We start from the raw sequence: 19142 nt of genomic DNA, 5'->3' as shown, positions 1-19142 counted from the left end.
TATTTTAATATTAAATACTTACAAAGAAGTAATTTTTATGTTATTATCTAATAAAAAACTATTTATATATCACGCTAAAATCTCATAGATAGAGTTTCAGGCTTTCATTTCAGGTACATGAGTAGCTTTAAGGATAAAAAAAAACAGGCAACTGGCAAATACTGAAAATGTCAGTTGTGTTTATTTGAGAGCAATAATTGACAAACGCGTGCTGATTGCAGTGACCTCACAGTGAAACGTGCAGACACACAAAGGAGACACACAACCAGGGCTGACAACACCAGAGCCTGTGTCAGGACTCAGTGTGGAAACGATCTCAGTGTGAAACTGACATTTCTGCCTGGAGAGTCAGCCTGATCATCCATTGTCGGTGTCAGCACCCAAAATCATACGCTGTCAGCCCTTGCTCCTCATTGCGCATGCGCCCTCCCTCTCACGCTCCCTCCCTCTCCGTCTGCGAGGCTCCGTTTTCCAACTGACAGCTCGCAGGAAGACATGCACAGAACCGAGCCCGGGACTCCTCAGCAGCGCAGATAAAGGGCCGTGCCGGTCTGGGGCGTCGGGACACGGAGCATCCTGCTGCACGCACGCACGGGCATGGAGCGCTCCTGATCTCGGCAGGACGCCAGGAGGAGCTCGACCGTCCTTCCCTCGTCACGTCTCGGATCTGTTTGGACATTCGGAGGCCCGACCATGTCTGCGAGAGAGAAGGGAATCCTGACCAAAGACAGCGTCAGCCTGCTGCCCTGCTTCTATTTCGTGGAGGTGGGTTCACGCTTCGTGCTTCTTTGTGTCTCCGTCTGAGGAGCCTTCTGCAGGAGAGACAGAGGATGTAGTTGGATGAATAGAACCATCACCAGAGAACCATGACGGTACAACAGCCTGGTTAAAGATGAGAACCGTCTGAAAAAAACACTAGACTGCTATTTCAACATGCATGACATGAGGCATCTTGTCAACATTTACCTGCAGCTACCTGATCCCACAGCGTAAAGGCAGCTGGATCTGGTGTTGCTCTAAACAGCCTGTTGTGTTTCTTATATGTGGCTTTTGTGTCTTTATATTACATAACTGAATATTCCCAAAATCTGACACAGCTGTTCCCGGTAAAGCACACACACCACAAGACTTCATTTTTGGGTAATTCAGACTTCTATTAACTTTTTGCAATGGTTCCCTAACAATACCAGAGATCATGTATTTAAACATATTTACAGTCCACTGGGTGAGTCTGCAGCCACAGCAAATGATTTAGAAGCAAACTGAGTCCATTACCATGAGGTGCAGAGGGAAAGCATCCTGCAAACAGGACCAGGACGTCTCTAAGTAGTTTAAATACAAGTGACAAGGTGGTGCAGCCATGATGGAGGTACCAGTCAACCAAAGTCCTCCAACAATCTTTTATTTTATTTTTAGAAATGTGAAGTCAAAGGGTTACCTGAAAAATAAATCCTACTGACTGATTTCAAACATTTAGATTGCATTGAGCTTGTGGTGACTGTCACTCGCTCCCCCGCTGCACTCTTTATGCATGCTCTAATTCACTGCTGGCCTGTGGCCTTACAATCTAACTTGCAGCATCATTTATAATAGATTCGCCTCTAATACTGTGCGATGGATGCTGCTGGGATGACTACAACATCCCAGTGGATGCTTCCTTCAGCAGTGACTTTGTCAGGGGATTCCCTGGATTTGGTTCTGTTTTCAGAGCCTAAAACGTACACGTCAGCGCACTCACACGACAGTTCATGTACCTGAACCGTAAACGCCAGCCGTGAGCTTTTCAGATCAGTAAAGCTGGTGCTCACTGAGGAATCTTCCCTTCTGTTTGTACCGACAGCAGGAGGCATTGAAACTAGGTCAGTGCTGAAAGTCAATGGTACGCAGAGAACTGAAGCACTTGAATCAAGCCCACTCAGAGAATCAAGCCCACTCAGGCTAATTCCCTGAGTGTGTGTGTCAGTGGCTGGTTGTCAGAGAGCTGAGGTGGTGTCCTGTTCAGCTCTGTCCCAGCCCGCTCTCCATTCCAGCTGTGGCTGCCAGGTTCCATGACAGATGTGGACCGGAGAACAGAGCATGCCCAAAACAGATCTACCTCAGCAACCATGTCTCTCTGTCTACCAACTGCTCACCTGTATAATAATCCATTGAACATATGTGGGTGTTTATCACACAGGACCTAGTGACACTAATCATAATGAGAATTCTAAGATCCAGCGTTTCAGAACTCGACCCAAAGGGACTAAAGGTCAGAACATCTCGCTATGCCATTTCAACACTTCTTTTTTTTTTTTTTTAAACTTTCTGGAGCTATTGAGGAGCATCAGCGGCTACAGATCCTGACACAAGATGTGACAAACATAAGGGGGGCAATGCTAGACCATGAAACAGGAGCAAACATTTCTCGTCTCTCTTTAGACTAGGGTACCGCACGAACTGATGGAAATCCATAATCAAGTATTATTATTAATGTTAAACATAAATATATATAAAATATTCAAACTGTATGTCATCTAACACTATATGTCACTAATCTGTATTTATATTTAATCTATATGTCTGTAGTCAGCGACTCAGTGAGCAGATTCATGCTTTTCAAAATCAGACGAATGTATGTGAAAAAAGTTGAAGTCCTCAAAATCAGATGTTTTTTGGATGTGTAATAGTTTTAGTATATTTATCAAAGCCACGCAAAGTGTTACCTTCATACTATTAATATTTAAAGGCCCTTAAAGTACATAGAGGTGGGTTTAAATGTTCTAATTTCTTTTAATTACTTTTGGAACCCTCATAGCTTCATACATAAAGAAAATAGCCACGCATGTATTTATCAACATCATGCTCAAAGCTGGTGATGGAAAAAAGTCACGCTAAACAAAAACTACATTTTGGCTTCAGATGGTGACATCCAGGATAAATGTCCGTTTTTAGCAGAGCTCAAATGTGTTTTTTTTAGCTGAAAATGTCTCCTTTAAAAAATATATTTGGGCTGCAGGTGGATCAGTGGTTAGCACTGTTGCCTCACAGCTAGAAGGTCGCTGGTCCCAGTGAGGACACCCGGGATCTTCCTGCGTGGAGTCTCCATGTTCTCCCCGTGCAGCGTGGGTTCTCTCCGGGTTCTCCGGCTTCCTCCCACAGTCCAGAAACATGCTGAGGTTAATTGGTGATTGTAAATTGTCCGTAGGTGTGAATGTGAGTGTGCTTGGTTGTCTGTCTCTAAGTGTAGCCCTGTGATAGACTGGTTACCTGTCCAGGTGAACCTGCCTTCACCCTGAGTCAGCTGGGATAGACTCCGCCCCCCAGTGAGGATTAAGGTGTAGAGATGATGGATGGATGGATGGATGGAAAAAAATGTATGTGATGTGGGCTCAAAAATGCGGTGAAATGTGAATTGTCAAACTACCACCATGCAGTTCAGGTGCCTGTAACTTGGAAAATAACCACAGGATAACATTTTGCATGGCTTCATTAAATGTACTAAAGCAGATTTTTAGGGGGTCAGGTGGAAGGTGGAGGAGTTTCCATGGAATGACCCAGCAGTACATTGAGATGTGTGACACTATTATAAGGTGCTGAGTTGCACAGTCATCATATTGGCCTTTGTGTCAGCAGCAGCAACATTTTTGGAATATTTGAGCATTTCATAGTGGATCAATGCACACACTCCACATCTGGATACTCACAAAATGACTGACGGCAAATGTAGTGCACAACATAGTCAATTGAGAAGGATTTCTGTGTGGTTTTATAGTCTATAAACAAAGTGAGCGAAGCATCTAATTATTGTAATTGTTGTACTCGTAATCAGTTGTGAGTCAGTTCAGTGTGAAGGGACTGAGTTTCCACAGAGAAACATTAGATGTGGTGTTGAGGAAAAGCTGCAAATTGGATGTCCACGAAGGCTCCAGTGTGAAGCTTTAGGCTGCTTTTTCCTCCAAAGTGGAACGAATGGAAGCATGAGAAAGGCTGAATAACTATTATCTAACACCGGAGAAAAACACAAGATTAGATCCTATGTATAATTGTTGGGAGGGACACAACCATTAGAGGAAGATAAAGAGAGCAGTGCATCCCCAGAAAGGTTACCGCGGAGCTCTCTAACCTGAGGACTGTTTACTCACTGAGCTCTTGTGTTGAATTTCCATTCTGATCCACTACATTATACATCATTTCATGCCCTTCAAAAGAGGTGGTCCAGACTACATGGTGAAACTACACAACCAGCTTTGTTTTCTTGCTGCTGTTTTTGTTTTGTGTATATACATATATATACATACATATATATATACATATATATATATACACACAGTTGTGACTCGATAATCCGACACTAAATGTAAAACCTTCTTCTATGTCGGATATCAAGGCTGTCGGATTGTCCAGACGGAGGTCCAGATACGAGGAGGGCTTGATGCTGGAAGGTTCATTAGTTGTTCATTATTGTTCATAGTTGTTATAATAACTAGTAGGGCTGGTCCCAGTAGAACTTTCTGCTCTCAGGTAATGATGAATATCAGAACATTCTGTGCGGTCGGGGGACACTTCCACCCCGGGGCAGCGCTCTGACGGGGTGGAAGTGTCCAGAACACACAGGCAGTACTTGGCTGCTGATGCTAGTTTAGTTAGCGCTCACACTTCTGTTTCCTCCATCGGTGGCGGCGGGGGAGTGGCAGATACGCTCCACCGTTACCATCCATGTTTACTTCCATAAACACTGAGCACGCTCGCTGCATGTGACGTCGTCGTGTCCTCTTCTGCGCATGCGGGACACTTTTGGCTCGTATGAAGTTCACACAGCAGATCACATACAAGTCGCATTGAAGTGGAAACGTGAAGGAAGTCACAAAGAAATCCTCATTGAGCATCAAGTCCTGCAGTGTGAACGTAGCCAATCTGTGGGATTGTTCAGTCAGATAATACGCCGTCATCCTGATCGGTGACATTAAATGTCATGTCGGAGTCACAATCCAAGGCTGTCGCTATGTTAAGGCTGTTTTTATGGGTTCTGTTGGGTTTTCCTACAAACCTGTCAGATAGCAGGTTTAGGATTGTTAAGGGTCGATTATGGAGTCATGACTGTATGAAACCAGCCAGCATGACAGTGTGAAGAGGTGATTGGTGGAAGCCAGAGCATAAACATGCCAAGATAGACTTGTTTGGATTAGTAATGTCACAGCTTTGGTGTGTGTCATGTTGTCAACACATTTTGTGTTGTGTGTTGTTTTCTCTGGCAGGGGACACGATGACGATTGTTGTTGTGTCTGGCTGTCAGAAGGTCTTTTAGATCAGATCATCATGTCACTGGATGATGGGTTAAAACTTCAGCCAGCCGAGTGATGCTGATTACGTTTGTGAAGCGCTGATAAAGTACAGGAGGCTTTTTGTTGTTTTTTTTGTTTGTTGATGAGCCAAAATATTATCACCAGCTACCCAGAATACTGGTCTTTCACAAAACCTGTAACTGTAATTAACGTAAACCACAGGAGGTAAACATTTTATTGTACTGAGTCCAAATGTTCTGCTCTGCGTAGAACGCTGTGGAAACAGTAGTTTCTCTGCATAAATGAAGACTGTGAAGATGGTGAAGACATACTGGTGACAGACTTGCTGTCAATCAAACCTCGACATTTGTAAATACCATCCTGACATCGTTTGACTGGAGTAAAAGCTAAAAGCTTTGTTGTGGCACTTAATACGTTTCCACCTGTTTATTTGTTGTGGTGCTCTGAATGCCTTCCATTCTGTCTTTTTCATAGGCGAGCACTGAAACGTCAAAAGCCCTCATTACAGCTAATCGCATCCAACGCTTATATTGTGGTTGAGATAGCAGCTAGTAACGCCATCTTACGTTGCCCTGAATCAGATCTTTACGTGAAAATTGAGTCCAAAATGATCCGTATCATGTCAGATGCTCCTTGTGCACAGAGAAAGAAAAGAGGAAGATACAGTCAGCATGAAGGGAAATAGGTTGATAGTGAGATAGAGCAGCACACTACATGTGGCACAGATAGAGAGTCTCTGCTTCTGACAGAAATAGGGGGAATGAAGGCAAAACAAAGGGAATGAGACACAAAAAGGAGGCTGGCAGCGAGTATTAGCAGATGTAGGGCAATGGAGCATCTCTGCTGAGCTGAACTCTCCCAGAGGAGACGAGGCTTTTCAGAGAAAGAGAGCGTAAGGAATGCTAAGAAACTCTGCTCTTTAATTTATCACTGCTGTTCGTCCGTTCTCACTGCACTGGTTATCATGTGGTTGATTCACTGATCAGTGATCAGTTGGTACGCCGGAATAGTCAACGAACTGTGACAACCAGTGGAGAATATCTGAAGAAATGTTGAGTGTGCCAGTGCAGCTTTAATAGTCCTGCTATAATTAAACATAAAGTATAATTAATGTAAGTGCATTATATTTTGAAAAGCCAGCATTTCAGAGTCCCCAGTAAGCCTTTTGTAATTTGAGAACATTTATTTTAATAGCGTAGTGCACCTTGATCCATCCTGTTCACTTTTTTCAGCTACTTTAAAAAGCTCACATACTTCAACTTCCTTCCTTTGGAGTCATAGTCTTGTTCCTTCTTAAAGAAAAAACAACAACAAGCAGCTGCTATAGATTCTTTAAAGCGCTGTTACCGGGGACAGACTCTTAAATAAAAGTTTAACCCAACAGATATGGAGTCACTAAACACTGTATGGCTTATAAATGTTGGTCGGGGACGTGTTAGATCACGTATCGAGGCTTCATTAATATCATTAGCAACAGCTGTGTTGATTTGTCTTGACGCTGCTGTTAGAAAATTTCTGATGGAGTTGTGGAGAGAGAGGCAGACGAAGGATTAGGCCCTCAAACAAACAGTCACAGCTCAAAAACTAAAAGTCATATTGAAAAAAATATGTCACTGTATGAAGCACAATCTTGTTTTGAACACACTGATGCATTTTCCTTTCAGTGTATTTCTTATTGGGAACCTTTAGCCCCTATACACGGGTCATTTTTCCTATGTTTCCGTAGTTTTGCTCTTTTTCTGAATGAAGCCTTGTTAAACTTGTTCTGTGTTCCCCACGGTTTAGTTTCCTCTTTCTTTATTGGTTTCAGTTAAATCCCTTTTTGTGAACTCCACCTGCCCGTCTGCCTGCACTGTGTCCCAGTGCACACTGCCTTCCAATGACTTTTTGGGTCCTGCTCCCCCAGATGCCTCCTCTGATGCTGCTTGTGAGTCTTCTGTTCAGGGGACCAGGCTCGCTATAAAAGCAAATCCTAAAGGACAGCGAGGTCCCAGTATTAGAGGAGGCTCCCAGTCAGCCCTAATCTGCATCTCCTTGAGAGCTCTGTCCTCCTTTTTGTTGGACAGAGCGCTTGGACGGCACAATTTCCACACAAACCCAAACAGATTACAGCCTGTTCCTTCTCCCTTGGATTCTGGACAGAATCCTTCCAGGAGGAAACTCCCAGCGACCACTGACCTCGCCACTCCCTCGCCCACACCTTGCCTCTCTGCCCAGTGGAGGTCCATGCTCCAGAGTCTCCGCCTGCAGGGGCCACCCCTGCTCCGAGGGGCCCCCGTCTTCTCTGCCGGTCTCCCAAGGGTTCTGCTTTCTCCATTGCTGACCTCCTGACCGGCCTCTGCACACTGGTGCACTTTCCAATCTCCTCCATCCCTCACCTCACCTTACCCCGTCCATCCCATCACATCTCCCACACTAACTCACCCCTCCCTCCCTATCACCTCCTACACAGTGCCTTACCCCCTTCCCCCATCACCTCCTCCACCCTGCCTCACACTCTCCCTCCCTACACCTCATTAGTACTGCTTCACCTCCATGCTCCTGTCACACCCTCCTTTCATTTCTACCACTTCCTCCCCTCACCTCCTTCACACTGCTCTGTCAACACCATCTCAATACTTCCCCACTCTGCCTCCCCCTCCCCCCATCACCTCCTCTAACTTGCCTCATACCCTCCTCCACATCAACCACTCCACACCACCTCACTCCTGGCACCACTGCAGCTCTTCTCCTCACACCACCCCCATCACTGTCCCTCACAACAGAGGAAGCAGCTCAAGAGGCTGGAGAAGGAGCAGGTCCAGATGTTGTGTGTCTGAGGCTGCTTAAGGACTGTGCTGCTCAACTGGTTGAGCCACTACAGAGGATCTTTGAGTTAAGCAGGCAGATGGGAAAACATAATGACTACAGACTGGTGGCCCACACTTCACACACCATGGAGATACTGGAGCGGCTGCTTCTTCGCCGCTTTCTGAGACCACAGGTTGCACTTGATCTACCAGAGTTGGCATACCAGAAGGTTGGAGTGGATGATGCAGTTCTCTACATGCTCCACCAGGTCTGTTCTCACTTGGATGAACCAGGTGGATCTGTAAGGTTATGTTGTTCAACTTTTCGAGCGTATTTAACACAATTCGATCCCTCGTACTTTGAAACAAGCTTGAAGGGATGGAGGTTGTTTCTTCCCCACCTCCTGGTTTACAAACTATTTCATACTTCATCAGACTGGGGATCTGAGTCCTGCCACATTCAGAAATACTCTGATGATATGGCGACTGTGACGTGTATCAAGAATAGGCAGGAAGGTGAGTACAGGACCTTGGTAAAGGCCGCTGCTAAGAACTGCCTTCTGCTGAACATCTTCAAGACCAAGGTGATGGTTGTGGACTTCCACTGGTCTAAGCCGCCACTCCAACCTGTCAATATCAGAGGGGAGAACACTGAAGTGGTGCAAACCTCTAAATACTCAGGTTTACGCCTTGACAAAAAAAAACTGGACTGGCCGGCAAGCACAGATGCCCTTTACTGGAAGGGGCAGAGCTTGCTGTTCTTCTTCAGGAGAGTAAGATCCTACCAGTCATTGGTAGCCAGTGTTCTTTTCTATGCTGTGGTCTGTTGGGGTGGCAGCATGGCTGAGAGGAAGAAGGCTGGTTTTGTGTTTGGCAGGAGGTTGGACTCACTGAGGACTGTGGCTGAGAGACGCAGCCCAGTGCAGTCCATCCTGAACAATGCAAGCCTTCCTCTTCACAGCATCCTGGCTGGACAGAGGAGCAGCTTCAGTGAGCGGCTTATCTCGCTGCACCACAGGACTGAACGGTCCAGGAGGTCCTTTGTCCCCAAAGCAAAATGACATCACAAGACCTGTGGCTCACAACCTGGACCGTCGTTGCCACACTCCAGTGACTTAACTGCACAATAAAACCAATCATCCTAGCCCAGCAGGACCCAAGCACCTCTCGTATATGCTTATTATTATTTCTACTTAGATGTTGTAATACTCTTTTTAAAATTGTAAATACCATTGATTTTGCACCTCTGTTGTAAATACTAACAATTTTGCACCTTCATTGTAAATATCAGCCATGTTGGCCCCCTCATGTCATCGACCAGCTATCTATCATTATGACTGCTATGCCTCTGTGTTAGTGAGGTATTGTGTTTTTGGGTTGTCCATTTGTCCATACAGACATCCATCTGTCCCTCCGATCCTTGTGAGTGTAATGTTGTTTTGAATACTGGAAGGGAATTCTGTTAAATGTGCCAGAAACATTCGGTTGGACCTGTGGACGAAATGATTTGATTTTGGTGGTCAAATGTAAGTGTGACCTTACCGAATGTTTTTGACCATAACTCAGGAATTCATACACTAATTACGACATCCATCCATCCATTCATCCATCCATCCATCCATCCATCCATCCATCCATCCATTATCTATACACCACTACTCCAAATTCACTGAGAAAGCTACACGACTGTTGGTGTTGTTGGCCCAACACCCACCAGCCAAAGCCCACTGGAAATTGCTTTCCATTTTTACACATCTATTATTCAGTCTTGACTACCTCTTGCCTGTTCTCTGATCTCTGTAATCACCGAGGGCCTGCCAGGAACACATGGGAGCCAGTGAAGGGATTACGCTCAGCAGAATTTTATATGAAGGTCAGACACTTATCCAAATGTAAACATCCAAAGTAGTAAGGGCAGAAAGCAGAAAAACCAAATCTACATTCCAACTGCACTGTAAAGAAAAATCCAGCGTTGAGTGGTGGTCTGAGCCCATCTGTTGTGATAGAAGTAGACTGTGTGCAGGTGAGCCACTCCCCACCACAGATGTCCTGACTCAGCTGATTATCCAGTGGGCAGGTAACACAGCTCATGCCAACATGAAGGGAAAGCTGCCGGCCAAGCAGAGATGGAGGGTATTTCACTAAATTACCGCTCTTTGTAGTATTTTTTAACGTTTGTTTTTCTTCTTTTTTTTAATGCACACCAAGAGCATTAAAACAGTCATTAGTCGACTGACAGAAAAATATTTTGCAACTTTTTTGATCGTTCTTTTGAATAGTTTTTTTTTTAAATAAACGTTCCATATTCATCTTTTTTGCCATTGAACTTATTTGCTGCATTTCTTTGTCTTGTGTCAATACAAACTGAACAACGTATGGTTTTGAATTGGCTAACAAGTCCAGCTCTGCAAAACTGTACCAAGAATCATCCCCCAATAATTGACATTATATACACCAGACAACCATCCATCATGTCTCCACCTTCATCCTCACTAGGGTCAGGTAACCAGTCTATCACAGGGCTACACTTAGAGACAGACAACCAAGCACACTCACATTGGTTGGTTGTCTGTCTCTAAGTGTAGCCCTGTGATAGACTGGTTACCTGTCCAGGTGAACCTGCCTTCAGCCTGAGTCAGCTGGGATAGACTCCAGCCCCCTCTAGTGAGGATTAAGCGGTTTATAGATAATGGATGGATGTCTTAGTGACTAACACCTGGCAGAAATTTAAGACAGGAGACCGAAGCCTGTGAACAGAGGCCCTCTGTGTGACTGTGTGTGCATTCAGGGCTCAGCAGGACTGAGTTCATTTGAAGAGACGCCCCTGTGTTGGACTCTTAGCGGGACCCTCCTCCATCACACAGCTGTGTGAGCACGGCGCCCACTGCTGAACACCAGTGGAGTCCATGATGCTCAGGGTTAGGGTTAAGCTCCCACTGACACATCACACCGCAGTCCTCTGTGGACAGGCGTCACCATGCACCTCACTTCCTTGTAGCTTTGTTAAAAAGACACCATGAATCCTGGCTGATGTTAAAACATGACTGCAGAGTGTAGGTATGTGAACTGTTGATGCTGGAGTTTTATCTCTTTCTTGTCAGGGTTCAGTGAGAAGTGTCTCAGTAGAGTAAGTTTAGTGATATCCAGTGGTATTGTGAGCCTCTAATTGGCTGGCTGGTCTCATTAAGTCTGTTTCTTTCCTTTCTTTATGATGCCGTGTTTTTTTATATGGTTGGTTGAAAAAAATCTGTGAAATGAAAATTAAAATACACACAGCTCATACATTGTCGTTTATAGCTGGGATAGGCTCTCATTTCCTACCTACAGGATGAAGCAGTTATCGTGGATAGATGGATCATTTTTACATCAGCTTAGCCTTTATCAATGAACATATCAATTGTAAATCTCCACTTACTTGAACGCATTCTATTGAGACTTTTCTACAAGCTGTCTGCAGACTTGTTTAACTATTCACACACTCGCTGTTTGTTTTTATAGTCTGCATCGGTCAGTGCATCAGGATGCATACACCATGAACTAGCCTTTAGTTATTTAGACAGAGATTGTAGCTCTGTCATTGTGTCACTAGCCCATGTTCGCCCTCCATCTAAACACACACTGGACCGATAGCTCAGCGGGCCATAAAAGGATCTTTACCTGCCCTTTCAGTGTGCCACATATTTGGGATGTGTGTAGGAGGGCACTACCGGCAGGAAGTTTTAACGCCACCTTCTCGGGGTGATTCTTTACCGTATGAAATGATGCCACGCTTTGGATTTCACACCCAACACATGGAATCTAGTAACCACAGGGACCACCTAACTGTGGAGTCAGCGGGATTTATTTTGTTGTTGTTTGTTTGTTTTTTGAAACCAAAAAACTCAGTAGAGGACTCAGACTTCTCGAGTGCACAAAATAGCAACAGGTCTTCCCTGTGCTGAATTACATTACACCAGTTCTAGGAGTCGTACTGGCTCATTTTATCATTATTTCAGCTCACTGACTTTAAAGTTATAGTATCTGTGTATTTGAATCTAGTAGCCGATAAAAAAACAAAACACATGTAAAAGGTGTAAGAGGTCAACCTGCCACAGAGATAATAATAGAAAATAGATAAAGTGTTGAATGGCACCTCGTATTAGCAGATTAACCCAACATTAAGGAGTGAAATCAGAGCTAGGCACCACCTCATGCAGCATTTTATAGGTCAGGTAGATTACTATGACATTAGCTCTTGCCAGGAGAGAAATCAGGATTGAAGTGAGCAGGAGCCATCTTGGAGTGTCCAGTTTTCTTCCTCCATACTTGTGACATGCAGCTGTTATGTGGCCTGTGCTCAACAAAAGACAGTTTTGGTGACGTTTCTGGAGAAAGCAGCTCATCTGGGCTCTGTGCGATCATCTCCACAGCTCTGCCCTCTCAGTACACAGTACAGCGGCACTGTAACGGGTCAGCGGGGAAATCGCTTCAGCATGTCGAAAGCAGGAATTTACATCAGCAGCTGAGCCCTGCAGAGCTGCTTCCTGGTTCTCTTCCACTGAAGCACTGAAGGATCAACACTGGCTTCATTATTCTATATTTCATGGTTGGGTCTCTTATAATTTGAAAAACTTCAAACTAGCTTTAATAAACACGAACCAGCTGTTTGTTTGTTGGGATTAGAAGCATTCATTCAGCACCTCTCAGCTGAAATCAGGGGGAGCACTTCATAAGAGCAGTTAATTCCACATGCCTTCTTTCATCACTCTCAGCACCATCCTCACCCCCTCAGGTCATGAAAACTATTTTCCATGCCTCCGTCCTCATTATCAAATCAAATTAACATGGTCATTGAACCAAAGGGTTGTGGGGCCGTTTACATCCTTCACTGCCTGTTAATCTATTTATTTATTCATGCAATCTGCCAAAGCTTCTTTATGACTCTGAACCCCCTCATATCATTTTCTCTGTCTGCTCGTGTGTCCATGTGTAGCTGCCGATCCTGGTGTCGTCTGTGGTCAGTCTGTACTTCCTGGAGTGGACGGATGTGTTCAAGCCAGTCAAGTCTGGCTTCAACTGCCACGACCGCAGCCTGAGCCTGCCCTACATCGACCCAAACCACGAAGTCATTCCCTTGCTCATGCTTCTTAGCCTGGCCTTCGCTGGACCTGCCATCACAGTAAGGATTCATGACAAGACTCAGAACACTGCCTTTATTTTAAGATTTCACATTTTAATACACATGTGTAGGCCTGCAAGGTGGTTCGGTGGTTAGCACCATGCTACGTGCCACGCAAGTCTGTCTTGCAAAATTTCGAAGCACGTACAGAGGAATTTGGACATGTCCAAAAACTTCTACGAATTCTCTGCAAACAGCGACCCCGTGAGTGTGCCTTGCTCCACCTGCAAGGAGTTTGCAAGTGCAATTTTTAAGAAGAAAATCTGTGGTCTAAGACGCAATGAGGGAGCCAGTGCTACTTGTGTGTTAAGCATGGCGCAAGTACTCACAACTCATGATCAAAATTGAGCGCACGGCGGGCGTGCGTCACCAGACCAGGAGTATAAAAGACGCGCTCACGGAGCACGCTCGTGTTTTGCCAGTGATCGTCGATTGCATCACTGCTTCAAGCAGATAATGGATATCCCATATTATAATCAGCTTTGTATTGCTTGGAGTAAATCTACGTTTGCAAACTAAGAGTTCATTTTAACGTCTGAAGCAGCGGCACGATTTTCTACAAATCAATGTGAAAAGATCAGAGACAAGAGCAGCAGCAAAGTCATGATGGGCCTCACGCCATCACACAGCTTTGACTTCAGCCTACACTGACAGAACAACACCAACTAAAGTCCATAAGTACAGAGCAGCCGTCGAGAAAAGCACTAAATCAACACATCAAGTCATCACAGGTCACACAGCGCTGACGGACTGGAAATCTGGCAGATTGGGAAAAGATTATTAAACTGAATTAATCTGATAAAATAAAATAAATGTTACTTCAAAAGTCTTTTATACAGATGTACAGTTCAGGACCCTGGACAGCACAGCGCTACCTGGTGGCTGCATGTCTCACTGCCTCAGTATGAATGGATGAGAACATCTGATCATTATTGATCATCAGTGACACAGCGGCCAAATGTTTCCACACACAGAATACCAGCAGCGGTTTCTTACATTCCAGACGTGATAACTCAGCTGTACTCGCCCATTGTGGATCTTCCACTCAACAAAGCCGCTGACAACATCACTCAAGTCCAAACTCCTGGCTCTGTTGTTCTCTGCTGAGAGCATTGCCAACCCACTGAGTCTTTCCCGTCCCGTCCTGCTCCTCAAATAGGTTTTGATGAGTTTGAGCTCAGCAGTCGCATCAGTGACGGGTACGGTAAGATCCAAAGCAATGCTGTGCAAACATCGCTGAAGGAGGCTGACACAGAGCTGTGCTGCCAGGAGACGGTGAGCAGGCCCACTGTTCTGGCATCACATGGGCCCAAGAGTGGACCCCCTACGGCACCGGGGCCCCGGCTGGTAGTTACACCATTAGACTAGAGTCACTTTAGCTCTGACTTCACTGTTTCTGAGCTGAGTGTCCTCTCGTTATCGCTGAAGAGTTAGTTTAGTTACTGACTGTCCAGCCTGATGCACATGCACACACACACACACACACACACACACACTAACATTTGTTGGTAATGTTGCCGTGAGACAGAGATTTAGAAGTGTAGAGGCTGAATAAGACGATGCGTCAGCATTTGTCCTGACACCTCCTGAGATGCAGTCACATGAGATCATCCGTCCTGGTGTGTTTCTGTCGACCCCTGTGACTGATGATCAGCTCTGAAGCCGTATCCCTGTTAACCTCTGACTCATACACATGAAACATTTTTAGCATATTTGTGCCTGAGAACATTTTCTCTGCGCTCACATCACACTGACGGATGTAATAAGTCCGGCCGTATCAGTCACACAGCATCACCAGATCACATTCTTCCTCAACAATGATTGTAACTCCTGTTCAGACTTTAGCTTCTCTGACATTCAGCTACACTCCATTTACTTCTCTTCCCAGTGTGTTCAGCATATTCACAATAAGCTGCTCGTCATTGAAATGTCACTGAGCTATATTTCTGACAACTGAGAGTATTAGCACATATTTACACAGTATGCAGCAGAGATGAACACATCCCTGTGCAATGTGACTTGAAACTCAGGGCAACAAAAGTGAATCCACCGCCTGAGTAACTGAGTACACCTGTGATTTCCAGTTCGTCTATCAGCATGAACGTGGATATTAAATGAGCTGTGAAGACCAGAACTTTATGGGTCGTGTCTGCATCACGGCTCCATCAGAAAAGAACTGATGAAAAGTCTGATTTTGATTTGATAGAAAACAAAACAGGAAGCCGAAGCTAAACACAACATCATGTATGATGGCAAAGAGGTTTTTCCTCTTTTAATAGGACTTTTGCTCGTTTTCCTTTGCAGGATGAAAAAGAAAACGTAATGAATGACCAGTGACTCTAAAGTAAAGACTACTTTAAGCCTGCCAAGTACAATTTTATTGTTAAACCTCTCAGTGACCATCAAACACCAAGCAGCACTCTTTAACGATTCATCGATTCAACCGACAGAAAATTAACTGGAAAATATGTTGTTAGCTTATTGAATGATCGGGTAGTTGTCCATCACTGGTGCTGCCTTCCTTTTTCTTCTCCACATCCATTGTTCAGTATCTCTCCTCTATCCAACCCTCTCCATCGTCGTCGTGCTGCAGAGATCTGTGACCTCCGGTTGTCACTCTGCAGACGTCTGTTTTGGCTTAAACCAGAGCTTAGACTGTCGTAGAGATGTCGAGGCGTGGCACACCGCCCACACTGAACAGTCAGATGGTACCGAGCATGATATAATACTGTAAAGCGCCAAAAACTGAGCTACACACACACAGATTAGTGAGGAGCCTAGTTTGCCCACATTGTAAACTAAATGAGTCCTTGTGTTGACAGATCATGATCGGAGAGGCCATCCTGTTCTGCTGTCTGTCTCGGAGGAAGAACGGCGCCGGAGCCGAGGCCAACATCAACGCTGCCGGCTGCAACTTCAACTCCTTCATACGCAGAGCTGTCCGCTTCGTTGGTGCGCTGATTGTTTTTTCTCTTCCTTTCACTCGCCGTCATCACGCAAAACAAATCTTTAACAGTCGTTTTGCATCTTGACAGAATTACTATGAACTCTACACGTGTGTCGTTGTTGTTGTTGTTTACAGTCAGCATTAACTCTAATCTACTGAACTGTTCACTGTGTATCTACCAAATATAAAGCCTAAACTTTTCAAGGGTTAACATCCAAGGTTTCAGACATCTGATATATATTTGCCCTGTGCTGCATGTCCAACAGCATCTTGCTTCCCTGCCTTCACATCTCGCCCTTTGCTTGCAGGTGTTCATGCCTTCGGTCTTTGTGCCACAGCTCTGATCACCGACATCCTCCAGCTGATGACGGGCTACCCGGCACCTTACTTCCTCACTGTGTGCAAACCCAACTACACGACGCTCAACGTCAGCTGTGAGCAGAACCCCTACATCATGGAGGACATCTGCTCCGGAGCCGACCCTGCAGCCATCAACCAGGGCAGGTGAGGAGCAAAAGCTGCTGAATGTGCTGCATCTATTATTAACAGACTCTCTGATTCTCAAGACGCCAACACTCGAGGGGATCGCTTCAGAAGGCATCAAAGTCTTGTTAATGACAAGAATTATTAGCATTTTAAAGCTAGACTTACAGTATATTATCAGACAATCAAGGAAACCAGTGCTGGTAACATCATACTGAGATCTTTGTTGGGGTTTTATTTATGTTTTTATATAAAACAAATTTACATGACTGTATTTTTTGATCTGCTCCATTTTTAAATTCTCTGTGGACGCTGCAATCACCAGTGAAAACACTTCTGTTTCCCTGTTGTCACAGTAAATTCACATTAATGGTAATTTCCACTGCACTAACACAACGATTATATTATTAAACATCTTGCCGACATATTGATTGTCACTAAAGCGAGACTGGAGGAAAATGGCAAAGTAGAAGGAACTGGAGCTCCAGTAAATGTAGTTGGTGTGCTGAGGAAATGGACATAAAGTCAAGTAGAGCAGCATTATTAGGCCTGCAGTGGCAACCAGCGATGGTGGAAGAAGTAATCACGTGTTCTCTTCTGGAAAAGTGGTGACACCATAACGTACAAGCAAAAGTCATGCATTTCAAATTTGAAATATGTGAACACCTAAAAAGCAAAACATGAGAAGATAGTTAAAGTACCAGCTAATATCGGCTGTCTCAACATAATCTGTTTCATTATATTATTATATTATGATGACTGTGTTAGCATCCCCTTCATATACACATCGGTGGAGCTAACTTTAACAACTTGTGTGTTGGTTTGAGCCCAAACATCCAACAGAGTCATGAAGAAAGATCGTTTAGCCACAAAATACTGGACAGAGAAACAGAAGCTTTGTGCCACGTTGTCCATCATGAGAAACTGTGTGGACACGTATTAGCTGCTCACACGTTATACACAGATCTCTGATAACACAAGTCTGCTCATGGTGTTGTTTTGAAGCATCCTCACTTTATTTTTTAGCGTCTAAAGCCTTTGTGCAGAAACCGACTACAGATTCTGTCACATGTATGAACTTCAGCATGAACGTTTTCATGAGGTAACATCACAGCTCATGTTAGAGTCTGCAATAGAGTTTATATTGTTCACACAGGAGTCCAGGTTGGGAGGAGACAGGTTTGTTCTCTGACTGTAAACTGTCCCACTGATGAGTAGTTTGTGTTTGTGCTAAAGGAAATAGCAGATAACCTGCTGACTTTGTATTCTAAGAGTGAGATGAGAGGCTCGGTCTGGACATGATGAACGGAGCAAGAGGTTGTTAGAACTTATAATAGGGACAGAAGAACTGTAAGCAGAAGGAACATTTGTACTCTAACATCACTGTTTTGTTCTATATTGTTATTTGGAAGCAGCATATTTAAGCCTCTGGGGTCTCTCCAGTTGTAAACTATTAAAAAGCACTCAGCTCGTATTTTTGTTTGAGGTCTTCGACTATCAGTTTAAAAAAAAAAGCAAAGATAATTAAGTAGTTTCTGTGTTGGAAATTGAATAAAATGAATAAATATCGACGTGTAGCATCACGAGGCGTTGCAGCAGCACAGATATTCAAATAACGCTGGCGTGGCAACAACCAGAGCTCCTCCTGTGGCTGCCCATATGTGCAGACTGACGCACATACAGATAATGAATTAATAAAACATAAAAACAGTTGAGGGGAGGTTGAACAGCCTCACTGTTTAATGCAATATAGCTCAACATCAACACAAAGTGCAGCTTCCAGAATGATCACACAGTTCAGTCAGCACCATTCTGATCCAAAACTGAATGTCAGACCCGTCATGATGGGGGGATTTAATGCAGGACTGAAGCAGTTTTAGAGCTAAATTCATCTTAAACTGGAAGCTGATCAGACACATACATAAACTGCATTTCATATGAGTATTTTTTATGCACCTTGCACAATGAATCTATGGTTACTCGTTAATTTCATGTTGGACAAAGCAGTCAAAATCCTTTCTGTACGGTCTGAGGAACCGTTCCCTGGATCCACACCAGAGTCTGTCTGTCTGTCACCTTAACCCTGCCTTTGATTGAACCAGGAACCGGAGTGCAGATGGATTTCTGTGGGCTGTAATGGAATCATATCTCTGTTGTGTGATACCGTGGAGGCGGATGGAGCTCGGTTTGACCCGTGGATTTGGGACACGTGTGGTTCTAGGTGCAGACTATGGGGCTCTAAATATATCCTCCTGCTCCTGGCATAAACACAGTTTCCTGCTCTCTCCGTGGCAGCTTTAGCTTCAGTCTCGTTTCAAGAACAGCATGAAAAGCTGTTTGGCTGCAGCGGTTGTGCATCAGGGGTATTATTAACCTATTTTACCAGCCGAGCGCTGCTGTGTGCTGCGTTACTCGCCTCCCTTTGGTAAAACCATGGCGCTGTGATGTGTTGTGATGTGGGCTGGAGGTCATCACAAAACACA

The 19142-nt window shown here is 44.5% G+C and overlaps 1 protein-coding gene across 1 annotated transcript in view; it reads left to right on the top strand.

Moving 5' to 3' along the window:
- Nucleotides 1–693: 693 nt before the first annotated feature.
- LOC103372959 (lipid phosphate phosphatase-related protein type 4) overlaps nt 694–19142 on the top strand; it is a 25869-nt gene continuing 7420 nt past the window's right edge. The window contains exons 1-4 of the mRNA XM_008302740.1: nt 694–765; nt 13044–13229; nt 16052–16181; nt 16485–16680. Of these exons, the coding sequence (XP_008300962.1) occupies nt 694–765; nt 13044–13229; nt 16052–16181; nt 16485–16680 (584 nt within the window). The remainder of the gene's footprint in view (nt 766–13043; nt 13230–16051; nt 16182–16484; nt 16681–19142) is intronic.

Source organism: Stegastes partitus, unplaced genomic scaffold, assembly GCF_000690725.1.
Source record: "Stegastes partitus isolate 25-593 unplaced genomic scaffold, Stegastes_partitus-1.0.2 Scaffold1867, whole genome shotgun sequence".
Classification (NCBI taxonomy): Eukaryota; Metazoa; Chordata; class Actinopteri; family Pomacentridae; genus Stegastes; species Stegastes partitus.
This window is presented reverse-complemented; position numbering and strand designations above follow the sequence as displayed.